Here is a 26,371-nt window from a genome sequence, read left to right on the forward strand (position 1 = left end):
TTGAGTGACATTTCCAGGCTTCTCCATACCCTCATTATGCAAGGTTCACGCACTGAAGGTCACTTTATTTATAAAGAGATAATTTATATCATAATATATTTATATATTTATATCATAATATATTTATATATTATAAAAAGTAAGAGCTGGTCAATTCAATTCAATTTTATTTGTATAGCGCTTTTAACAATTTACACTGTCACAAAGCTGCTTTACACAATCAAAAGAATTAAGTTTATTTGAAATGTGAATGTGTATGAAATAAAATGATATGATTGTCCCTGATGAGCAAGCCGAGGACGCAGGTGACAGTGGCAAGGAAAAACTCCCTGAGATGGTAATAGGAAGTAACCTTGAGAGGAACCGGACTCAACAGGGAACCCATCCTCATCTGGGGGAAAACAGATAGCAGGGATTGATGTGCATAATATTATGCAAGACTGGAAGTTAAGTATAAAAGGAGTTGTGTAAGATTAAAGTCCAGTTTGTTCCTGGAAACTCAGGTAGACTGTAAGAAATTCCAGTTCTGAACTACTGAGCGACTAAAATCACAGGTCCTCAGAGAACAACTGTCAGCATCAGTCGAGGACAGGACCACCTTCATGGAAAAGTGGAACCATCCCCAGTCACCATACGCATCCCAGGCAGACCACACGGGGCATCCAAGTGATGAGATCTCCAACTAGAAGCAGGACTCTAGGACGAGTTAGGCAGGTCCAGAGGGCAGAGGAGTTCTGAATCAATGGCAGCTCAGGAGCGACATGTATAGCTCGACAGAGATAGGTAGAGGAAACGGAAGAGCGGGAGAGAGAGAGAGAAGAGAGCAAAAGAGGAGAGAGCAAAAGAGATGGAGAAATGGCAGTTAAGTATGGTCACAGTCGAACAATGTATAGGTTGAATGTATATTTAGTGCAGAGTGCAGGCAGGGACTCCGGCAAGACTAACTATGACAGCATAACTAAAAAGTGAGAGCCAAAAGGAAACACAGACATGAGGACTTCCTGAGATGTAAAGCAACCAATTACCTCACTGCCAACAAACCTGAGTGATCAATGAGAGTGGGGAAGACAGCATCTAAACATACAGTTCCAGTTCACCTAAAACTCTACGTCCATGAGTCCCCCAGATCTGCTCCTTTAACTAAGGCTAATCTATTTACAAAAATGCTTGGCTAATAAAGTTTTTTTAAAAAAAGCTCTGCCCCCAGCTGTAGTTTTAGTAATACGTGGTACTGACAAGCAGCCTGCCTCCTTTGATCGAAGTAGGCGTGACGGATTGTAAGACACTAGCAGTTCACTCAGATACTGCGGCGCGAGACCATTTAATGCTTTATACATCAAGAGTGGTATTTTAAAATTGATGTGAAATTTTACAGGGAGCCAATGCAGTGTGGATAAGATAAGAGTGATGTGCTCGTATCTTCTGGCTCGAGTGAGGACTCTCGCTGCTGCATTCTGGACTAATTGAAACTTGTTGAAGCACCTTATTAAACAACCAGACAGTAAGGCGTTACAATAATCCAACCTAGATGTGATAAAAGCATGAACTAGTTTTTCTGCATCATTTGGAGACAATATATTTCTTATCTTGGCAACATTTCTGAGATGAAAGAATGCTATCCTGGTAATATTATTTACATGTGCTTCAAATAAAAGGCTGTGTTTGGAAAGCTTACTTCTAGCTGCTTGTGGTCCTATGACTAAAACTTCTGTCTTCTCAGGACTAAGCAGAAGGAAATTAATTAACATCCAATCCCTTATGTCCTGCACATATTGCTCAACTTTAGTAAACTGGTTTTTCTCATCTGGTTTTGCTGAAACGTATACTTGTGTGTCATCAGCATAACAATGAAAACTTATACCATGTTTACGAATTATGTTGCCCAGAGGAAGCATGTAAAGGGAAAAAAGCATTGGGCCTAAAACAGAACCCTGTGGAACACCAAACTCAACTTGAGAACATGAGGAATAGTCACCATCTAAATCTACAAACTGATAACGATCAGTCAAATATCCAAGCAATAAGAGGGCCGTTCCCTTAATTCCTACTAAATTTTCTAATCTGTGAAGGAGAATACTATGATCAATAGTGTCAAAAGCTGCACTGTGATACTACCTTTTCCAGAATTTTAGAGATAAAGGGGAGGTTTGATATTGGCCTGTAACTGGACAGCTGACAGGGGTCGAGGTCAGGTTTCTTAATTATTGGTTTGATAACTGCTAATTTAAAAGATTTTGGAACATAACCAATGCTGAGTGAAGAATTAATTATTCTCAACAGGGGTTCTGTTATTGCTGGTACTATCTGTTTAAGGAAATGTGTCGGTACAGGATCTAATATACAGGTTGATGAATTTGCAGAAGAGATGAGTGAAATTAGTTCATTCTCTTCAAGGGGAGTAAAGTATTCTATGTTCTGATCTGACATGGCTAGATTAACATCTGCATCAATTACATCGTTCGGTTTCAAAACCTCAATTTTATGCCTAATATTTACAATTTTATTATTAAAAAAGTTCATGAAGTCCTCACTATTGCATGATGTTGTTGTGGAGATTTCTGCAGTGGTCTTATTGATCTAGCTACACTAAGAGCTTTTCTATAGTTCAAGATGCTCTCCTTCCATGCTATTTGAAATACTAGCAATTTAGTTTGACGCCATTTACGTTCTAATTTCCGAGCGGTCTGTTTCAAAGTGCGCGTGTGATCGTTATACCAGGGAGCAAGTTTCTTAACTCTAATAATTTTTCTTTTAACTGGAGCTACATTATCTAAGGTATAGCAAAATGTCGACTCTAAATATTCAGTCGCCTGATCGAGTTCTGTGGGGTCAGACGGTGATCTAATCGAAGTTGGGAACTCTGGGAGATTACTGATAAAACTCTGTTTGGTAGTTGATGTGAATGTGCGTTTCATACGGTAGCGCGGCGCTGTGCGTACATTTAAGAACTCAGCGTCAACGGTCCAGAGCAATGAAAAGACGTGAAGAGGCGGGTACAAGCAGGTTTGAATAGGTGGAAAAAAAGTGTCAGGTATCAGTCCTTAGAATAAAAGGAAAGATGTACAGGACAGTGGTGAGACCAGCGATGCTCTATGGCTTAGAGACAGTGGCACTGAAAAAAAGACAGGAGGCAGAGTTGGAGGTAGCAGAGCTGAAGATGTTGAGGGTTTCCTTGAGAGTGACAAGGATGGATGGGATCAACAATAATTTGATCAGTGGGACAACCCATGTGGAGACATAACAAACTCCCCGAAGACCAAGATAACGAGACGCTCTGGAATCCTACTCCCCCCCCCTTCAAGGACACCTGGCGCAGACTATTACGGGATGTTACAGGCTTACAAACTGACACGCACGCACTCACGCACACACATAACAGCTACAGATAGACACTCTACCTTCCCCATATCCAACGCCTTCGTGTGCTTATTCCCTTCAGTGGGGGCAGGCGGAATCGGGACCAGCGCTCTTTAGCTGCAGGGACTGGAGCTGTTTGCCTACACTGGACATTTCCTATCCCCTGTACCCTCATCGTTGCAATGTTTATGTCTTGTGATTACATGTTTTTTTTTTTTTTTTATGTGCTTGTTGCTGAGGTATTTTTTGTACCCCTGATCGCACACTGCCCTTTTCGAAGGACAGTCTGGGAGGGGATTTTTTACCCTCGTTATCCTAATGTATCTTATTCCTTTTTTTCTATGATGGCGCCCTAGGTGGCTGACATCGCGACTCTGTGGTCGCAAAAGTAATTTCGCTGCATATTGTACTCTGTATGATTGTGCATGTGACAAAAAATAAATTCTTGAATCTTGAGATGTTTTGGAGATAAAGTCAGAGAGGCCAGATTGAGGTGGTTTGGAAATGTTCAGAGGTGAGATTGTGAATATATCGGTAGAAGGATGCTGAGGTTGGAACTGCCAGGCAGGAGATCTAGAGGAAGACCAAAGAGGCGATTTACGGATGCAGTGAGAGAGGACATAAAGTTAGTTGGTGTAAGAGAAGAGGATGCAGAGGATAGGGTTAGATGGAGGCAGATGATTCGCTGTGGCGACCCCTGAAAGGGAACAGTCGAAAGACAAAGAAGATTAATGTTTTCTGCTTAAAACACAATCTATTTAATTGTATAAATAGAAAATATTTGTTGACTTAACATAATTTCTTTACAGTAATAACACATCATAATTTTGTGTTAGGTGTAATAATAAATTTCATGTTCTTGTATTAAAAATTTTGAATGCAACTTTTGAGCAAATTAGGATTTACAGTACAGTGTAGATGATTTTCTGTTATACTGTATTATTTAAAATGGACAGGACAAAGGTGTTATAAAAATCCATTTAATGGGGGTTGAAGAAATTCTTGTTAGTGTCCATAGAGGACAGGGCCAAACACATTTCAGTGTTTCAGAAAGGGCAGATCCAAAGAACAATCAGATAAATCAGTCAGGAGTCAAACACAGTTAATGGAATATCCAGAATCAGAGGGCAATCAGGAAACAAAGAAAGAAAGAAAGAAAGAAAGAAAGAAAGGGGAAAAAATATATATAAAATATAGTATAACCCTTAAAACGTACATAAAAAAAACTGTAAGTAAATTCCATTCAACTTAGACTATTCCAGTGCAATCCAAGCTAAGAATGAAAATATACTAGTAAAATAACCAGTTTACTCACTAATTTGCAAGAGCTGGTTTGATATTGGAACTCTAGTCTTTATTTATGTTTTGTTTCATGTGTCTCCAAAAGATGTTGATAAGATCTGTGGTTTGCTAGCAAGACGTGTGTGACTGAAAAAAAAAGTTTAACCTGCTCAAATACAGTGCAGTGAAATATATATATATATATATATATATATATATATATATATATATATATATATATTTGGCATATTTGTCATGTGCTTTAAACAAGCATGCTTTTATCATGCAAATCCTTGATTTATATGTATATTTGTTAAAACGTATCCACTGATCCATCAACAAACAAGATAACTGTCAACCGTCAACCTCTTTTTTCATGAACAGCAGCTTCAGTCGTTCGTTGGCTTGAGGTTGAAGTATGATAATTCACTCTTTGAAAGCTGGCTGTTCTACTGCTGCAAATGGCTGCAGCTTTGATGACAAGTTTGTCAAGAGTTTCCTGTGAGATGAGATCACAAGTGATGGGTACACATCGACCATGCTGGCTTGCTTACTTGCTGAAAACCTGTTGTGGTTTTGGTCTTTTGATGATTTTCTGATGTTGTGATACTGGTCAACCTTAACTCTGAAGATTAAAATTTGTACTGTTCTGGGACTACATTAGGTTGGGGAACAATATACACTCTACATGACTTAGCATTATGATAGCATCACAAAGTTATATATTCATCTCCCTATTGTTCTGTGTAATCTGAAAAAAAAACTTACAACTGTCAGTATTATTTACAAAGGGTGCTTGGACCCTACGCATTTCTGTATTTTCACGGTGTTGGTTTTCAGCTTTGTGTTTTTTATGAGACCTTAGCAACTGAATTTCATTTGAAAGTTTTATGATCATCTAAAGAAAAAGAAATACTGCACATCATAATATGCATTGTGCAGCATGATGGTGCTGGCAGGTAATTTGCCATGGTTTTGCCTTCACAACCTGATGCCTAAGATTTCTTAAGATTTCTTCTATGACAGGAGAGTTAAACCGCTCTATAGCTCCAAAGTTTTCAGTGAAAGTTCATGTGTGAAAACAATTTCTCATGCTCCCTTGAGCCTGGATATTGTTAACTTATTCCTATCATTTTATGATATTTTATCAAAATATGAAATAAAAAAGGTACAAGCATAAAAAAGGTGCTTATGCTCAGGGAATTATTTTGTCCCAGCTAGTCTCCGCCCACAAAAATGTAATTGTTTTACTAGAGCAATACATCCTAAAGGATTTTTTTAGTTCTCTTATATTATACGAATTTGGCTAAATGTATTTAGCATTCATTAAGTATAACCTAAAAATTAAAATTATGACCAACAAGACAAACTACGTCCAGCAGCTCCAAGCACCCATAGTTGCTTTCTGTTAAAATTATTATAATATGATACAATATAATATAATGCTTGGGTAACATTTTTGCTTATGATTTCTTTAGACAAGCAAAAATATGTAAGACAAGCAAAAAATGTACAATGTTATACATTTGAAAAAGCTAATTAACCATAAAGTAGCTACAATAAATCTTGCACAGTGATTATGATCCTGTATCCTATAGCCACATTAAAATCAACAGTAAACAGGCTTATTACACTTTGACTTTAATACAGGTTTCTGTGTACATTAATCAGTAGTTGGGGTTGGTGTAACAGTCTATTAAAAGCACTATTTTTATTCAACTTTTGAACTATTAATGTTATTTTATCATGGCTGTGTCAATGTAAGTGCTTTGTTTGTGTGTTTAGTGCTCTTCCTATTGGTGTCTTCACTCCAAGGTGGCATTCAAAAGGATTGTAAGCACCACTGTTATGTTTCTTTTTAATGAAAACTATTCATGTGCTGATATTCGGGTATGAAATACACAACAATATTTTGTGTTTGATTTTTATTTTGATTTTACTGTTTACACAGAAAATACAATTTGTCACTTCTCTTTCAGGAAACCCAAAGGATGATTTAGGGCAAGAGGAGTAACAATGACAAGAGGAGAAGAAAGAAAAATTAAAGACTTTTAAAACACTGACATCAACATTACAATTTGTATAATGTGGTCTGGGTCTTAATTGTCATTTTGATAGAATTGAATAAGAAACATTCACTATGAAAAAGTTATGATTATATGGACAGTTGAGCAGAGCTGAATATAAGAAGCAATTAATTAATATTTATAATGTTTGGAAACATACATAAGATTATTTCACAAGCTTTTTATATGTTTATGTACTGTACACACTCAGTACCGTGCTTGATTGCCGAAATGATTACTGTGTCACGGCTGGCCCATGTAAGGCAGGCTTGGAGTACCCAAAAGCAGACACAACAGAGTAGGTTCAATATAACTGATTTTAATGTAAAATGTGAAAGTCAGACAGAGGGTTTATCAAAAGTTACATTATTTGAAGTGAGCAGTGGCGCGGTGTATAGTGCATCCTATTGTTTTGAAGCCTTCTGTCCTCCGCTTTTACAGCTTCGGAGCAGGAGAGACTTCACTTACTGTGTCCAGTACGTGCTCTTCAGATTTACGTCCACCGCATTAGCCAGTGGCGTAAGTCAGAGCAGCTTTTACATGTTTTGAAGCCGCAAGCTGCGTGAGAGATGCTATTGCCCTCTCCTGTGAGGCGCGTGGGCTCACTTCGCCTCTAGGAATCAGGGTTCATTCAACCAGGGGAATCCCCTCATCAATTGCACTAGCAAGAGGTATTCCCTTGCAGCAAGTCTGTGACACGAAGGGGTTGTCCTCTCCGCACACATTTATTACATTTATAGTTTGGATGTTCATGCTACTCCGGGCCCACGGGTCCTCGAGTCAGCTACCCAGACATAGTTCTGAGACCTTCTTGGGCTTGTGCGCACACGCTACACAACCTTGGAGTCCAGACACTTGCAGTGCGGCGGCGTTGGTACTCTCGTTCCCATAGCGTTTTCACGCAGCATCGAGTGTAGCCTTTAAAAGGGAACGTCTCGGGTTACTTTGCTGTAACCCTGTTCCCTGAAAAGGCGGGAACGAGATGCTGCGTCCCAATGCCGCACTGCCTATGTGACCGGACGTCCGTTCAGACAAATCAATCTGAGGAATGTTTCCGGTTCACTCCTATTTATAACCTGCAGGTGCGTCCTATCAGATGACGTCACCCGACCGAGGTTATAAAAGCCAAAAATTTGGCGTGTTTGATACACACATCACAACCGACAACATGACAAGATGTTCCCATAGCGTTTTCACGCAGCATCGAGTGTAGCCTTTGAAGGGGAACACAAGGTTTATATACACTATACAAATAAATTAGTTTAAATAGAGAATTAAATAGAGTCACGTAAGGTAAATTATTTTAAGGATGGTAGAAAAACTAAGAATGACTTGGCATCATTTTCTTACATATTTTTTAAAGATACCCTTTTAATTTAGCAGGAGTGCACAAATTTACTAACTTATGGCTGTTTATTTTGCACCATAATACTGACACCAAACATAAAGATGTCCTACACATATAGTAATAAGGTGCTGCCGCTCAGTGGTATACTTGTGTGATAAAGAAAATTCAAGGTAAATATAGACCAAAATTTATGGCTATGCAGTTATAGGAATTTGATATAGAAAAGCACATTAAAGATGATTAGTTTCTTTTAGCAACACAACCTAAAGTGTGTTGCCACAGCAATTTCACACACACACACACAAAAAAAATAAATAAATAAATATATATATATATATATATATATATATATATATATATATATATATATATATATATATATATATATATATATTTATATATATATTGAGATTTTTTAAATTAAAGTGCATTTTTAATTGCACATTAAATGAAATAATAATTTAATAAAAAAATATGATATCAGCAAAACATGTTGGTCCTGTTATAGCTGCTGTGAACACTTGTTGCTGCATCATCCTTTCTTTTCTTCTCCGTTGAAGTAGAAAAGACAAAATGTTACCAAATTAAGCAGGTTGTGGTTTTAGACACCACAGTAAGCTTAGCAGGAAGAGAAACGATTGAGCCTCTACGGCCACAAAAAAATTCACAGAAAAGCAGGACGCAAGAAAACCTCACACTTCATTCAACATCACAGCAACGTTAACATGAGCTGCTTTTTCATTTTCATTCTCATCTTTTCCAGTAAGTACATTTCTCACATTATTCAATTCTATTTTATATTTATGAATAAAAAAAAATCATGCATATAAAATAACTTTATCAATATCAACTATAAAATATTTCAATAGAAAATATATTACTATAAAGTAATAGAAAAGGTTTGCTGTTTTGTATGCAGGTATTGAGAGATTTCAGTCAGCATTCAGAGAGTTCAGTCTACAAACTGGATCATCTGTCACTATCCCATGTCACTATGATAAGCAATATATACAACATAGAAAATACTGGTGCTATTATCCTAAGTTCATATACAATAACTGTAAAATTCAGGCATATGCCAATAATACACAGGGGAGAGTGACAGTGACTGATAATCCTGCTGAGAGTCTCTTTACTGTGACTATGAATAATCTCCAGACAGAAAACACTGGATGGTACTGGTGTGTTGTAGAGATAGGTGGAATCATGGAGCCAGATGTTAAAGAAGAGCTTTATATCACAGTAAAAGGAGGTAAGAAGTTACAAACGGCAAATACTCAGTGTATCAGTGTATTTGGCAGTGCTCTTATTGACTATTAACTATAAAAATTATTCGTGCTCAGTTCCTGATCTGTCTGTGAAGGAGAGCAGAGTGAGAGGTGAGGAAGGAGGCAGCGTCACAGTGCAGTGTCTCTACAGCGCTGCGTATCAGAATGAACAGAAGCAGTGGTGCAGATTCAAAAACTGTAGCACATTAAAAATGCCTGAATCATCCCAGAAATCAGAAAAGGTGCTGCTCAGTGATGATGGGAAAAGATCCTTTAGTGTGGAGATAAGAGGACTGAAGAAGTGTGATGCTGGCTGGTACTGGTGCAGTGCAGGAAATCTGCAGGTTCCTGTTCACATCAGTGTCAGTGATCCACCTCCAGGTATTATCACACACACTTAAATTTAACAATTGAACAAATCATTAGACAGAAGTTCCACTGACTTTTGTTTTCTTTTAGTTGTGACTAAAACATTGACTACAATCACTTACCATGTCAATACGCACACGTAAGTATGAAAGATCCATTTAATCTAGACATTTACAGTAATCTGTTGTCCTCTGCAGTTTTACGAATTTTTAATATTTAAACCATAATGTTTTTTTACTTTACTTACAGTTTTTTCTTATGTTTCTTATGATTTTTTAACAGATCTGCCCTGAAGTACATTTCAGGTAGCATAGATGTTTCAATGAATCCCACTTAAATGAATCAATAATTTAATAAGAAAATTACTTCAACTGTTCATCTCATCATTGTTTGTTAATTGTAATTATTTATTACCCACAGTAGCACCTGTGACTGCAGTGTCTAGCAGTGAGGAAAACATGTGAGTGAATCTGACCTTTACAAAATACTTTGAAACCTTTTCATATCACATAATCTCATGTAAAAACACATGAACAAAAAAAAAAAAAAACTAACCAAAAAAAAAACACATAATGGTAGCCACAGGCCTAACTACCATCTGTAACTCACAGAGGATGCCATGGGCTCACGTTAAACAGGAAACGTATACAGTATTTAGGTCAAGTTCCTATAGATGTGCAAAGTTTACTGCTATGGTTATTGGTGGAGTAAGAGCTACATATATATATCATTCATTATCTACTCAGCAAAAAAAGAAACGTCTCTTTTTCAGGACTGTGTATTTCAACAATAATGTAAAAACCCAAATAACTTTACAGATCTTCATTGTAAAGGGTTTAAACAATGTTTTCCATGCACGTTCAATTAACCATAATCAATGAATTAACATGCACCTGTGGAATGGTCGTTAACCCCTTAACAGTTTACAGAAAGTAGGCATTTAAGGTCACAGTTCTAAAAACACAGGACACTAAAGAGACTTGTCTACTGACTGTGAAAAACACTCAAAGAAAGATGCCCAGTGTCCCTGCTCACGTAGTGAACGTGCATTAGGCATGCTGCAGGGAGGCATGAGGACTGCTGATGTGGCTAGGGCAATAAATTGTCATGTCGGCACTGGGAGACGCCTAAGACAGCGACACAGGAAGGACAGCTGATCATCCTTGCAGGGGAAGACCACGTGTAACAACACCTGCACAGGATCGGTACATCCGAATATCACACCTGCGTGACAGGTACAGGATGGCCACAACATCTGCCCGAGTCACACCAGGAACACACAATCCCTCCATCAGTGCTCAGACTGTCCGCAATAGGCAGTCCATGAGGAGGAGATGCACTGCAGTACTTCAAGCAGCTGGTGGCCACACCAGATACTGACTGGTACTTTGGATTTTGAGCCTCCCTTCATTCAGGGACACATTGGGAAAGATTTTTTAGTTTATGTCTTATGGTGTTGACTCTTTTAGTGTTCATACAAATATTTACACATTAAGTTTACTGAAAGTAAAAACAGTTGAAAGTCAGAGGACGTTTCTTTTTTTGCTGAGTATATATGATTAAATGATTGAATAAAAGAATAATTTTCCAGTAGCGCAGCGAATTCAGCCAATCTGTGCTAACAAATGTGTGTCTATAGTGGGAGTAAGACCCTGATCTACTGGTACCTGATGGCTTTTCTTTTGCTACTGGTGATACTGGTCAACATCATATGCATGCTAAGAATGAAATGCAGTAAGTTTTCTTGGTGTGTTATTCATCAAAATTCTCAAATGAAAACAAAAACACCTCTCCTTCCTTTTATCTTCTATACAACTTATCTTTACACACTTCCATAAATTTTATTTTGATTTTGTGAAGCTGCTTTGAGACAATGACCATTGTTAAAAGTGATATATGAATAAAATTACATTCAATTGAATTGAATCTTTGTTGGCTCATGGAGTGCCAGCTTATTGCAGAGCACAAACACATACTCATCCAAGCTACATATTGTAACAAATATACTGAATAAGCTCCTCCCACACAGACCAGAGCAAGATTGAACCCCCAACACTCAAATTGCAAGGCAACCTGCAGTACTAACCACTAAGCCACCGTGCTTCATCGCCAGAGCCTGCTATTTTTAGGCGGCTTTTAAAGTCCTCAACAGGCTCAGCACTGTGTACATATTTTTTACTGCAATGTTTTTTTTAGTTTGCTACTGTAAACTGTTATGGTGTATTTTTTAAGTTTACTCTAATATACAGAGCTGTGATATTTGTCCCACTTAAATGAATCAGATCTACAAACAAATTTAATATGACGCAAAGATAACCAAAGTAAATTAAGTTAAGCCTTTATTTGTCACATATACATTACAGCACAGTGAAATTCCTTCTTCGCATATCCCTGCGTAACTGGGGTTAGAGCGCAGGGTCAGCCATGATACGGCGCCCCTGGAGCAGTTAGGGTTAAGGCCTTTGCTCAAGGGGTGAACAATAGCAACCTGGTGGAGCTGGGGATCGAACCGCCGATCTTCCAACCAGTAACTTATGCCACTGATAATGAGTCTTACAGTGCTGTTTAATTCTGCCACATTGGAGTGTTTTTAACCTTAACCAGCTTGTTTAAGGTCATGCCACAATATCTCAATTTGATTTAAACTCGGACTTTAATTAGGCTAAACTGCAAAACCTTTATTTATTTTATTCTTGAACCATTCAGAGGTGGGCTGCTTAACCCAAGTGTATACAAGTCGTTCACGTCCTAAATCTGCAAAACAGCACCAGACCATCACACTTCCACCACCATATTTGACTACCGGGATAATGCTCTTTTTATAAAATGCTGTGTTACTGTAGTTTTACGCTAGATCTAACGGGATGCACACCTTCCAAAAACTTAAACTTTTTTCTCATCAGTCCACAAAATTTTTTCTCCAAGAGTCTTGGGGATAATCAAATTGATTTTTGCTAAATGTGAGACAAGGCTTTGTTCATTTTTATCAGCAGTAACTTTCACCTTGGAACTCTCCCATGGAAGCCATTCTTGCACAGTTTCTTTCTTATTGTTGAACCTTCAACACTGACTTTAAACAATACTGTTATATTGTATTTTCAATTTCCTACACACAGTATGAATTATTAAAAGTATTTTTGACTACAGAACAACTTCTGCTCTCTGTTATCACCCTAATGACGATGGGTTTCCTGTTGAGTCTGGTTCTTCTCAAAGTTTTTTCCTGTTGTCATCCCAGGGAGTTTGTCCTTGCCACTGTGACCCTTGGCTTGCTCATTAGGGACAATTTGATCATTTTGATTTACACAAATATTATCACATATTTGATACTAATTTCCATAATTTTCTTTAGATTTTGTAAAGCTGCTAATGTATAATGTTGTGTGACAAATTTGCATTAAAAAAATCAGGGAGTAAATACTTTTTCACAGCACTGGTGTCATATATATGATATTTAGTTTAGTTTAATACATTATAATAGTTGACTGAACTAAAAACATGCGCTCTATTCTTCCTTTCTGATTTGCAGAAGCAAAAAATCAAATCAGGAACAGAGAGAGGAGCGATGACGCCGCTGTTCACACAGTTAGTTGCCATACCTTTTATTTAAATACTGTTAGAAACTTTATGTACCTTTAATATTACTATTTACTATCACTTTTTACTTTACTTGAACTATTATCGAAGTTTTCACCAATGCTACTTAATTTAATTAATAGAGGTAATGATCCCAAATAGTTATTTTTGTTTTTTTCTGGTTAAGATTACATTTAAACTGTGTGTGTGTGTGTGTGTGTGTGTGTGTGTGTGTGTGTGTGTGTGTGTGTGTGTGTGTGTGTGTTTAAAGCAGCCCACAGCTAATATGGCTGAAGACTCCGTTATATACAGCACTGTTTCTCAGCCAAATGTAAGACAGCAATGCACGAATCCATTTCTCAACATTATTATTATTATTGTTATTATTATTATTAGTAGTAGTAATATGTAACATTTATTCATTATTAAATATTTAACAAAGTAATTTCCTACACCCACAGTCAGCATCAAACGTTGATGGTCAGGATGTGACCTACAGCTTAGTAAATATTCCATCCAACAATAAACCTGTAAGTTACTTCCATTAAATGGAGTCTATTCCAGAACAATTCAAGTTGAGAATTTAACTGTTTACTCAGTAATTGTTCAGGCCGACATCTGATACTGAGACTCTTAATAGTCTTTATTTATATACTGTTCCAGGTGTCCCCAAATTATGTTGACGATAAGATCATCTACAGCTCTGTGGTTTATCATTAAGAGGTGTGTGATAAAAAATTATATTTAGCACATTAAAATATGTACTGTACAGTAAAATAATAATTATTCACAGTAATTGTATTTATTCTGACATACTGTTTGGTTAAAAGTAAACTGTCATGGATCTCTTCTGGGTCTCACGTTCTCCTCAGCATTATGAACAAACTTGATAAGGACAAGAACAACACGGCCCACACTCATATCACAGACTTGCATCATAGTGACGATGTGAATGTATTGAATTAGATTTGTACCAAAAAAAGTTTAATAAACATAAATAAATAAAAAAAGTATAAATATTGTATAGATAATAGCAACTAGTTTCAGTGTTCTCTTCATTTATTTACAGATTTTTCAATTCTCTGTTTCATTTCTTCAGATTCAGGTTTTTTTTCAGGTTTGCTGCTCACTTCTTCTTTTAATTTAGTTTTATTTTTTATTTTTGTCACCAACTTCTCATGGGGCGAAACTTACAGGATTGCGTCCTCAGTGGCCAGATGCGATCTGGTGGGTCTTACAGTGCTGCATGCTCTAGGGGACAGGGGTTATAGGCCTGCATTCTCATTGGCCAGGTGTTTAAATCTCCACTACATTTTCACTACATTTAACTATACTAATTTTGTCTCAGTAATGTGACCTAAATTGCTTGTAAATATTTAAATATACGCTAACCTACATGGGTCAGAGTTCTACAGTAGAAGCGGTACCAAAGTAAGCTATAGGGCTGACTGTGGCCCTCTATTGGCTGACTACAGTACAGTTTTTTTCCTCTGCCCAATCCCGCATTAGCAACTGGTACACTCGCTAATAATCATTTAGTGAGTGCAAAGGCGTAGATTTGCTCTGGATAAGGGCCTATGACTCCTGGCTAGCCCAACTGGGATATCTTCTTGTTGTTTGTAACTATTGATTTACATGGTATTTGTTTTTCCTGCTACGGAAGTCAATGTTTAATGGTTTTCATCTTTTTTCACAATATCTTATTTTGTATTCAACAAAATAAAGAAAATCATAAAAGTTTGGAACCCTTTAAGGAGTAAATAGTGAGCAAAGTTTTTTTTTGGGGGTAAACAATGCCTTTAATAGGCCTCACCTTTGACCCTAACTCTTCCCCTCTGACTGCACTAGTACCTGACAGGATTGCCACCTGATGAAATAGCGTGACAAAAAAGTGAGACATAGTATAATTAACATGTATAATACACACACACATATTATATGTTATATATAATCAACATTCAGATTCACCTCCTGTGACCTTGCCTCTTCACCTGAACTACAACATGGCTGATCTGCTTCTGTCCCCTAATTAAAAAAACATTGAGGGATTCCTTATGAGCATTGACAGAGAATGCCTCAGCCTATTATTGGTATCAATGTTAAATCTCAGAACAAATAATATCAAGTCATTGTTCAACATCACCTGTTACCCCTTCTCTCTATCGCTGTCTGATATACAACACAATTGTTTAGGTTCTGTCTCCTGAAAAAACAGGATAAACACATGCCATTTAAACAGCAATCATTTTATTTCACTTTTTCTGAGTCTTAGTGTGCAAATCTTGAATCAAATCATTTATGTTTGCCAAGTCAGTGAATGCATTTTTTAAAAAAACGACTGCATTTGGCGCTGCTTGTATCTGAACGCAGCCATAGCCTCTCACATGATAGCAGGGAAAGGCACAGCCAATCAAAATGTTCATATGTGTTTTGGGGGCAGGAGGACTCAAGGAGAGAACAGGATTTATCCCTTTCTGCATATCTAGGTTAATGTTAACAGCACGATTTTTCTTTTTTAAGTGGATTGAATTATTGGTGGGGATGTTTTTCAATGGTCGGAGGATATTGGTGGGGACACATCCCCTCCGTCCACCCTAAATCTACGCCCCTGAGTGAGTGTGTGGTTTGTGTGTATTTAGAGAATCTGCAGCAAGTAGTTTTATTTTAGTTGTTTAATTCTTTTTAATAAAATATTTTTTTATTGTATTAAAAGAACACAGTATATTTTGATACCCACATCTCTTGTTCATTCATTAAGTTGAATCAATTCCATTGCATTTCCTAGGATGGCGTAATCATCTTTTTAGTGTTACTGTTTTTGTTGCCCATCACCATTTAGCTGCCAGACAGAGCAGGTGAGACCAGCAGCGCAGTGCAAGCAGAGACAGCAGACAGCTTTTTCCTAGATGAACACGACTCAGGGCCACTTAAGTCTAGGGAGACAGATAATTTGTGTAAATTAAATGCTGAGTGGTGAGATTAAAGATCTGCTTCCAGCCCAGGTGAGTTTTGATGGCCTGCCCTCTTGTTAGGTGCACTCCAAGAAGCACTCCGAAAAGCGCCTGCACTTTGTGGCCCGCCGTCACTATATATACTGTGTATATGCGTGTATATCTGGTTGAACTGTAAAAAAGATTTGGAGGATGTGGTGAAGTTTTTTTTTTTAATATATTAACAAAATGTAAGATAAATTGAATCAACTTGAAGCCATCAAAACAAAACCTGCGTTTAAAAATGCAGTTGTCAAAACTATCATTTGATCCTTTCCACAGCTTTCATCTTCTTTGTCTTTCGGCTGTTCCCTTTTAGGGGTCGCCACAGAATCATCTGCCTGCATCTAACCCTATCCTCTGCATCCTCTTCTCTTACACCAACTAACTTACAGTAATGTCCTCTCTCACTGCATCCATAAACCTCCTCTTTGGTCTTTCTCTAGATCTCCTGCCTGGCAGTTCCAACCTCAGCATCCTTCTACCGATATATTCACAATCTCTCCTCTGAACATGTCCAAACCACCTCAATCTGGCCTCTCTGACTTTATCTCCAAAACATCTAATATGGGTTGTCCCTCTGATGAACTCATGCTTGATCCTATCCATCCTTGTCACTCCCAAAGAGAACCTTAACATCTTCAGTTCTGCTACCTCTAGCTCTGCCTCCTGTCTTTTCTTCAGTGCCACTGTCTCTAAGCCGTAGAGCATCGCTGGTCTCACCACTGTCCTGTACACCTTTCCTTTCATTCGCGCTGATACTCACACAACACACCTGACACTTTCCTCCACCCATTCTAACCTGCCTGTACCCGCCTCTTCACCTCCTTTCCGTTGCTCTGGACCGTTGACCCTAAGTACTTAAAATCCTGCACTTTCTTTACCTCTGCTCCCTGAAGCCTCACCGTTCCTCTTGAGTCCCTCTCATTCACACACATGTATTCTGTCTTGCTGCGGCTAACCTTCATTCCTCTGCTTTCCAGAGCATACCTCCACCTCTCCAAATTTCCTCCACCTGTTCCCTGCTCTCGCTACAGAGCACAATGTCATCTGCAAACATCAAAGTCCATGGAGACTCCCATCTTACCTCATCTGTCATCCTGTCCATCACCAGAGCAAACAAAAAGGGTCTCAGAGCCAATCCTTGATGCAGACCCACCTCCACCTTGAACTCTTCTGTCACACCTACAGCCCATCTTACCACTGTCTTACAGCTCTCATACATGTCCTGCACCACTCTAACATACTTCTCTGCCACTCCAGACTTCCTCATACAACACCACAGCTCCCCTGGGCACCCTGTCATGCGCTTTCTCTAAATCTACAAAGACACAATGCAACTCTTTATTACCTTCTCTGTACTGTACTTCTCCACCAACATCCTCAAAGCAAATACTGTATCTGATGTACTTTTTCTAGGCATAAAACCATATTGCTGCTTACAAATGCTCACCTCTGCCCTTAACCTAGCTTCCACTACTCTTTCCCACAGCTTCATTGTATGGCTCATTAGCTTTATGCCTCTGTAATTGCCACAGCTCTGCACATCTCCATTGTTCTTAAAAATCGCTACCAATTCACTTCTCCTCCATTCCTCTCGAATCCTTTCACTCTCCAAGATCTTGTTAAACAAACTAGTCAGAAACTCTACTGCCACCTCTCCTAAGCACTTCCATACCTCCACAGGTATGTCATCAGGACCAACAGCCTTTCCACTCTTCATCCTCTTCAACGCCCTTCTCACCTCACTTTTACTAATATTTGCTACTTCCTGTTCCACAACAGTCACCTCTTCTACTCTTTGTTCTCTTTCATTTTCCTCATACATTAACTCCTCAAAGTACTCCTTTCATCTTCACATTACCCACCATTACCACATCCTTCCCATCTCTATCTCTCTGCCTCGCCAACCAGATCCACCTCTCCCTCCTTACTATCCAATCTAGCATACAAGTCCTCATATGCTCTTTGTTTGGCCTTTGCCACCTTCACCTTACTCTGCATCTCCCTGTACTCCTGTCTACTCTCCTCAGTCCTCTCAGTGTCCCACTTCTTCTTAGCTAGCCTCTTTCCCTGTATACGCTCCTGGACTTCCTCATTCCACCACCAAGTCTCCTTGTCCACTTTACCCTTACCTGATAATACACCAAGTACCCTCCTACCTGTCTCCCTGATCACATTGGCTGTAGTTGTCCAGTCAACTGAAAGCACCTCCTGACCACCCATAGCCTGTCTCAACTCCTCCCTGAAGTCTACACAACATTCTTTCTTTCTCAGACTCCGTCCACACGAAGCCGGTGCGTTTCCTATCCGATAATTTTTTTTCGTGAACACGGCGTCGTCTCAAGAAATATCTGCGTACACACGAAACCACTAAAAACGGTGTAGTATATATGCCAGACCAGTATGGGGCGCTGTAATTCTGCCATAGATACACTATACACGGAGAAGAAGACTTTGAGCATGCGCATAACCTTGCGTGCTGTATGCCAAGATGGTGTTGTTCATTTTCGCTTGTTGCTCATAACAGTTGCATAGAAGCAATAGATTTTGCTGTAATAAAGCTAGTAGGCTTTGTAGCAACACGAACACAATCATGTAGTCCGGCATTATTGTTGTTGCTGTTACGTGTGACGCAGCTGACACGTGATGTGATGACATCATCGATTCACAAAATATACGGATTGGCTGTACATACAAAGACGCAAGGGTGTCGTTTTTAGATTTATCCACTTTGGGACCCCGTTTAAAAAAATAGCGGTTTCAGTCTCCTAAAACGCCGGATCCGTGTGGACGAAACGCCAATACGATAAAAAATTAATACGTATACAGCGAAACGCGTCTCCGTGTGGACAGGCCCTCAGATTCCACCACTTTGTCCTCTGCTCTGCCTTTGTCCTCTTCACTTTCCTTACCACCAGGGTTATTTTACACACCATCATTCTGTGTTGTCTGGCTACACTCTCCCCTACTAACACTTTGCAGTCACTGATCTCTTTCAGATTACAACGTCGACACAAGATGTAGTCTACCTGAGTGCTTCTGCCTCCACTCTTATATGTCACACTATGTTCCTGCCTCTTCTGGAGGAAAGTATTTACTACTGCCATTTCCATCCTCTTTGCAAAGTCCACCATCATCTGTCCTTCTACATTCCTGTCCTGAAGACCAAACCTGCCCATCACATTTTATCACCTCTGTTCCCTTCCCCAACATGTCCATTTAAGTCTGCACCAATTACCACTCTCTCACCTCTGGGGATGCTCTGCATCACTTCATTTAACTCACTCCAGAATGTCTCCTTCTCTTTTAACTTACATCCTACCTGTGGGGCATAACCACTAACAACATTGAACATCACTCCTTCAATTTCCAGCTTTAGACTCATCACCTGATACTCTCTTCACCTCTAGAACATTCCTTACAAACTCCTCTTTCGGAATAACTCCTAGTCTCCTCTGCTCCTAGCGCACTATCACTCCTAAACTCTTGCCTTTCCTCTTCTTTCTCTGCTTTCGAACATGCCTTCCTCCTCTCCTTCTTCGACTAACAGTAGTCCAATTTACACCCGCACCCTGTAGGTCAACAGCACCAGCGGCGGTCATTGTTAACCCAGGCCACAACCGATCCGGTATGGGAATTATATTTGTGATTCGCATAATTGATTTGGCAAATGTTTTATGTCCGATGCCCTTCCTGACACAACCCTCTGCATTTATCCAGACTTAGGACTGGCACAAGAAGACACTGGATTGAATTTTTTTGGATCTAGCATATATATGTATTACAGTGGCAAGAAAAAATGATGTAAACTTTTTGGGATTTCATGGGTTTCTGCAATAATTTGGTAATTTGTAAATGAAATGGTATATAAAAAGAACTTTTTTTGAGTTTGCTCCGAACAAGAAAAATACGCTAATTAGAGCCATGCCTCCCCAAAAAGAGCTTTCAGAGGATCTATGATCAAGAATTGTTAATTTACAAAGTGATTTTAAAGACTTTAGAAATTCATCAGTCTACAGCAAATGATGGACATTGGGACTGGGCAACTCTGGTGGACGTCCAATCAAAATGACCCAAATACTCATCAATGAAGTAAAGAAACATTCCCCAACATTGAAATAGGAGGATGTCCATGGCAGGACACCACAAAGAAAGAAGTTGCTAACTAAATGCATGCTTAAAATTATACAGAAGGGCACACTGGCACTCCACATTAGATTTGGAAAATGATTTGTGCACTGATAAAATTAAGATTGACCTATTTGGAAAGAACATGCAGCAACATAGAGTACAGCACGCAGCAACGCAGAACATCTATACATCAGTGGAGACTCTGTAGAACTTGGCTGACGCAACAGGACAATGAACCAAACCAGTCCGCAATTAAATGGCTTCAGAAAAACAAAATCTGACTTTTGGATTAGCCATGTCAGAGCCCAGACCTCAAACTGGTAAAGATGCTATGGATGCTTGGATGACTTAAAGAAAGTTATACAAGAAAAGTCCAAAGAATATGACAGGGCTAAAGAAGGTCTGCCAGGAAGGTATGAAGAGCTGCACCACAAGATGTTATAATGTGTAAGAGCTCTAATGCAGGGCTTTAGAGAGGGTCAATTAAATAGGAGCTTGTGAGAGTGCTTATGATACGCATAGGAAGACCTTCCTGTTTGGAGATAGCGTAGGGACATTAATTAATGAACAAAAAGGAAACAAAAGAAAACTGAAAACACAAAAAAAAGGACTGCCATCTACGCAAGAATAGATGTGGCTCTGGGAACTAAAAATAAAACTAAAGATCCTCTCCGGGCATACACCCTTACCAAGGATTTATGAGAGTTTGCATGTTTTTTGTGTACACTTTATACTTAACCCAGGAGCGCACGCTAAACCGTTGTGTGTGTGTCTCTCTCTCTCTCTCTCTCTTTCTCTCTCTCTCTCTCTCTCTCTCTTAGGGAGACAGAGGCTGAGTCTTTGCCTTTGTCTTTTTCTGTGCACTTTGTTTTTGTCGTTGGCCCTGATACATTACTGGTGCTACCTAAATGATCGCATGAAGTGCCGAGGTATCAGGACCCTTAAATAGACATTGGGCCAGGTGTAGCATGTCCACACTGATTGCAGCATTGCCTGGCAACCAGGTGTATAAATACTCTGTCCCTCGTGAGATCTGCATTAATTTTTCTATTTCAAATTTTTTATTCATCACATACACAACTATACACAGAAATGTGCAACATATGTGTCCTGTGCAATGTGCAAATGTTTAATGTACAGTAGCTGGTATTTTGGTGTGCTTTAACACATGTATGAAGGAAACATAGCATGTCCAATCAGTTGAGTCCTATGTAGAGGTCTGGTTAAAAGCCCATATAGCCTGCAGAAAAAAGCTTATCCTTAGATTCTGTGTTGGTCTTCAGTGAGCAGAATCCCTTTTCTGACTGCAACAGAGAGAACAGTCCATTGCTGGGGTGGTTGAGGTCCACCACTATCTTCCTGGCCTTGGTCCAGCACCTCTTTCTATAGAGTGCAGGTCAGGGAGCTTGGCTCAGATGATGCGCTTAGCTGATTGCACCACCCTGTGTAGAGCTCATCCGTCCTGCATGGTGCTGTTCCCAAACCAGGTTGTGATATTTCCTATAAGGATGCTCTCTATGGTGAAGGAGTAAACGTTCCTAAGCGCCTTAGAGCGCAGTATAAACTCTCTCAATCATCTGAGATGGTAGAGACGCTGACAGACCTTTTTTAGCACTATGTTGATGTGACATGTTGATCCACTGACACAGATATGGGCTGAGTCTCAGGTGCTCCAGCTTGGTGGTAAGTGTGGATGGAATTATGGTGTTAAATGCTGAACTGTACTCGACAAAGAGCATTTTAACATAATTCTACTTTCAAATGTAGTGGATTTGGGAATGCTAATTAGCCCAATCTGCATGTCTCCCTAGAAAAGATTGATAAATAAAAGTCAACATGTAATAAAATGACATGAAAAAAAAAATCAGATTTTTAATTCTTAGAAACAAAAGGACATAAAACAGACTAATTTACTTTTATAGTAATCTTGAACAGATCCTAAAGCCACTCCACTGCTGAATGGACGTCGGTACAGTACAAGGGGTGGCACAACAAATCCCCCCCCCCAAAAAAACAAAACAAAAAAAACCTACAACAGAAAAGCACATTATAATGACAGCAACAAACATTAACATGTTTATTTTCCCAGTCATGATATCTGTGCAAGAAATGTTTTAATTAAACTCATTTAAGATCAGTGAAACTTTATGGTTGAATAACCACATATTTAAAAGCACAACAACAACAACAACAACAACAACAAAAACATTTATTACTTAATACTATGTGGACCTTTTACAGTAGGTTCTCCATATATGAATTGATATACTCACCAAGATACTGACATATTGAGTTTTGTAAGTTTAACAATTGTTCAGTTTCCCAGTGTTTGCTTTTAAAAGGAATTTCAGTGAACTTACACTTGAGTCATTATTGCATCAAATTCAGCACAAAACTACAAAACCCACTCGCTCCTGTACATCACCTACAGTAACCATGATACCCCCATGTCACATGACTGTTTTTGACTGATTCATGTTTATATTAATGCACACTTTATTTAAGAGCTACTATCTTTTGTTATTTGTTTTAACGAGTACCCCCAATCCTTGTCTGTGTTTTCGTTGTTGAGGTTTACACTCTTTATTTTATTCATTTGCTTTGTTTCCTAGTGTTCTTAATAAACGATAAACTTCTATCTGTCTCTACTACTAAAACTGTGACCTCAGCAACTTTTGATATGTTTATATAACCTTTATAAGAGGAAGTCTGACAAGATGTGTATCAGCAATGTAAAGTGACAATTATTATATACAGTAAGGTTGTTTATGGCTCTGTCAATGTAATGCAAAGCGTAGCTTAGGGTGTCATTTTTTTCTACTGGCGCTCGCAGTTAGGTATAGTGTTATACTGTAGCTAGTCCTGCAGGAGTCAATGCTTCCAGTCAAAATTTAGCCTGGATCAAAAATAACCCACCACTACACTTACTGTAACACCAGAGAAACCCTATAAATTATATTTTTTTACCCTGAAAGTATGGACTGTATGTTGCATAAATGCTGTGTACCACCAGGATACACAAAATTGTCTTTGGGGTATTTACCTGTCAGGTGAAAGATAATTTACACACTACTAAAACCACAAAGATACACAATAACAAAAGAATGACTGTCAAAACAATAATCTTGGAAATAACAAATGTAAGGGGTTTCATAAATATAGAGAAAAATATTAAAGGAAGCAGTTACATTCATACATTTTCTTCATGTTTATAGAGACTCTCTAAATTTGTTGAGTACAGTGGAACCTCAGATTGCGAGTAACCCCGTTTGCGGGCGTTCCTCAAGACGAGCAAAAATTTGTAATAAATTCTGACTTGAGCGAGTTTTGATATACAGTACTTGATATACAAGTATCATAGTGTATCATGTGGCATGTATGCGCAATTCAATTCAATTTAGTTTTATTTGTATAGCGCTTTTAACAATTAACATTTTCGCAAAAGCAGCTTTACACAGTCGAAAGAATTATTAAAGTTTGAATGAAATGTGAATGGGCAAGCCGAGGACGACGTCCAGAGTGGCAAGGGAAAACTCCCTGAGATGGCAATAGGAAGAAACCTTGAGAGGAACCAGACTCAACAGGAAACATTTGGGTGTAACACCCTCATAACAGGGATTGTTCTGCAGTCATATTGTGTGTTAGATGATTCTTCTCTCTTGCGCGTTGCAGAATTGTGGGTAATCGTCTCCCTTGCTCGGTCTCACATGCGCGTGCGTCACTCGTGTAGTCAACATCCGAGCGTGCATGTACTGTTTATTATAACATTGACCACATGTGTGCGCATAACGCTTCTTTTATTGGGTGTTTTTTTTAGAGAGGTATTTTTAGAGAGGTTCCTTGTTAAATATCTAGTTTCTCTGCTCTGTCGCAATTCTTTTCAAAGGTAAAGTGCAGGTTGAATTTGGAATGAGTAAATAATTTCACAGTCATTGCTCTATAATAAAATCAAAAAGAAAAGAATGCACAATTTTTAAAGTTCTGTCAACTACAGACAAAATCGGCTGTGCTTATTTCAGAGTATTACTCACGAGTCTTAAAATTATAAATGAGTGTATTGTACACTAATCATTTTTCTCATGCATTCACACACAGTGCCCACAAGATGTGTATCCACGTTTCTTTGTGCAAGCTTGTCAAATGATTTGGAACAAGTCCAAAATGAAGGCAAGGATGCTACTACACAATATCTAGAAATTCTAGTTAAAATATAAGTATGACAGTTGTGACAAAATTAGTAGACTCTCCAAAAAACTGCAGAAATTCTTTCCCAAATTGCAAACTTTTGTTTTGCACAGTGGTGCACCAGCTAGTTTATTTAAGTCACATGTTTTGTTGGATTCAGTCGAACATAGACATATGCCAGTGATACACAGGAGTAAAGTGACAGTGATTGATGGAGCCAGATGTTAAGGAATACCTTCTTACAGTTAAAGCACGTTACAAACTATAATTAGTAAATTTATTAGTGTTCTTATGTTTTCAAAATGAATCATACATAACTGACTGTATACAGTATGTGTGCTCAGATGTGTCTTAGTTTGACTTTGATGACTTTGAGATTTTGGTCTGTCTGTAAAGAAGAACAAAGTAAGAAGTAAGGAAGTAGGCAGCGTCACAGTCCAATGTCTCTACAGAGCTGTGGTCTTAGTTCTTAGTTGTGGCTAAAACAGAGACCACACCCACTCACCCTGTCAGTACTTACATGAAAATACAAAAAAATCATTTTATTTAGACATGCTTTTGTCCTCTCCAGTTTTACAGATTAAAAAAATCCAACATTTATAACTTATTCAAAAATGAAAATAAGCTTAATGTGCAAAACAAACACCTTTTGACCTGTACACATGACCATTTGACCAGTAAATGAAATATTATCTTGCTAGTTCTACTTTCTCACGTCTTTACAAAATTACACTTACTGACCACTTTATTAGGAATACCTATACTCTGCTTATTTATGTGATAACATCATCAGCCAAATGGGCATGTGATGTAATACGAGTGGATTGTAATTAATTGTGTAATAAATTGTGAGCTTGAAATAAGCATCAATATGGTAGCAAACATTTTACCTAGTAATTATGATCCTGTAGCCACATTAAATTAACCTCCACATGGTTTACTACCCTGTGCAGACAAAAACAAAACAAAAAAACTTTAGTACAACAGGATGATGGGTGCAGCACCGTGCAGGGCTTATAACTGACATTGAAAAAAGAGTAAATTGGGTATATTAATATATATTGGGCATATTAATTTAAATGTGTCTACATAAAGATCATCTTAATATTATGTATATTTATGGAATCACGCTTTACTTTCTTTTCATTACAGGTAGCATCAGATAAGACACATATTTATAAGAACATATACATACTGTAAGAAAATTACTTTAGGTACTTATTTTAAATAACTGTTTATCTTGTCATTGTTTCACCCACTTCATCACCTGAGACTTCAATGTCTATCAGTGAGGAAACCACATGAGTGTCCACATCTGACCTTTACACTAAATGGTTCCTTAGTTGAAACCTTTTCAAGTCACAAGGGCTTATGAAAAAAACACAGGCCTGACCACTTAACTATCTCATGATGGATTGCGTGGGTTCACATGAAACAGGAAACCTATATTTAGTGTACAGTTACATACACTATATAAATACAGTATACTTAAGGCAAAAGTCACATACAATAAATTATTGTAATATGATTGAACAATAAATTAATAACATAATATTTTGCACTTTAATTAATTCAGCCAGTTAATAAATGTGTTTGTAATGAGAGTGAGACTTTGATCTATGATCGTAGTCAGAGAGGCAGGCACTTGAAAGGCAAAATCATCTTTTCAACCCTCATTTGCTTTTAATAACAGTGATGAAGGGGCTAATGTCTGATGACTTAAACTGTTGGTGATCCCGATGGGGTAATAGCTCATTTCAGAGGTGGACAAAGTACACAAATCCTGTAATTAAGTAA

At 38.3% G+C, this 26,371-nt stretch overlaps 1 protein-coding gene across 4 annotated transcripts; it reads left to right on the plus strand.

The window, feature by feature from the left end:
• The first annotated feature begins 8,686 nt into the window (after positions 1–8,686).
• Positions 8,687–14,298, plus strand: LOC128512932 (CMRF35-like molecule 8). Of its 4 annotated transcripts, none has more exons than XM_053486465.1 (12): positions 8,687–8,814; positions 8,972–9,304; positions 9,396–9,701; positions 9,780–9,828; positions 9,972–9,994; positions 10,110–10,149; positions 11,329–11,423; positions 13,219–13,274; positions 13,537–13,596; positions 13,727–13,795; positions 13,929–13,988; positions 14,096–14,298. In XM_053486465.1, exons 1-11 carry the CDS (start codon positions 8,778–8,780, stop codon positions 13,983–13,985), a joined length of 1,125 nt encoding a protein of 374 aa, XP_053342440.1. In that variant the 5' UTR covers positions 8,687–8,777; the 3' UTR covers positions 13,986–13,988; positions 14,096–14,298. The 4 variants fall into 4 exon arrangements, with proteins under 4 accessions (XP_053342440.1, XP_053342441.1, XP_053342439.1 ...); XM_053486466.1 differs by having other exon boundaries at positions 14,138–14,298; XM_053486464.1 differs by having other exon boundaries at positions 13,929–14,298.
• Positions 14,299–26,371: the final 12,073 nt, after the last annotated feature.

Source organism: Clarias gariepinus, chromosome 25, assembly GCF_024256425.1.
Source record: "Clarias gariepinus isolate MV-2021 ecotype Netherlands chromosome 25, CGAR_prim_01v2, whole genome shotgun sequence".
Taxonomy (NCBI): domain Eukaryota; kingdom Metazoa; phylum Chordata; class Actinopteri; order Siluriformes; family Clariidae; genus Clarias; species Clarias gariepinus.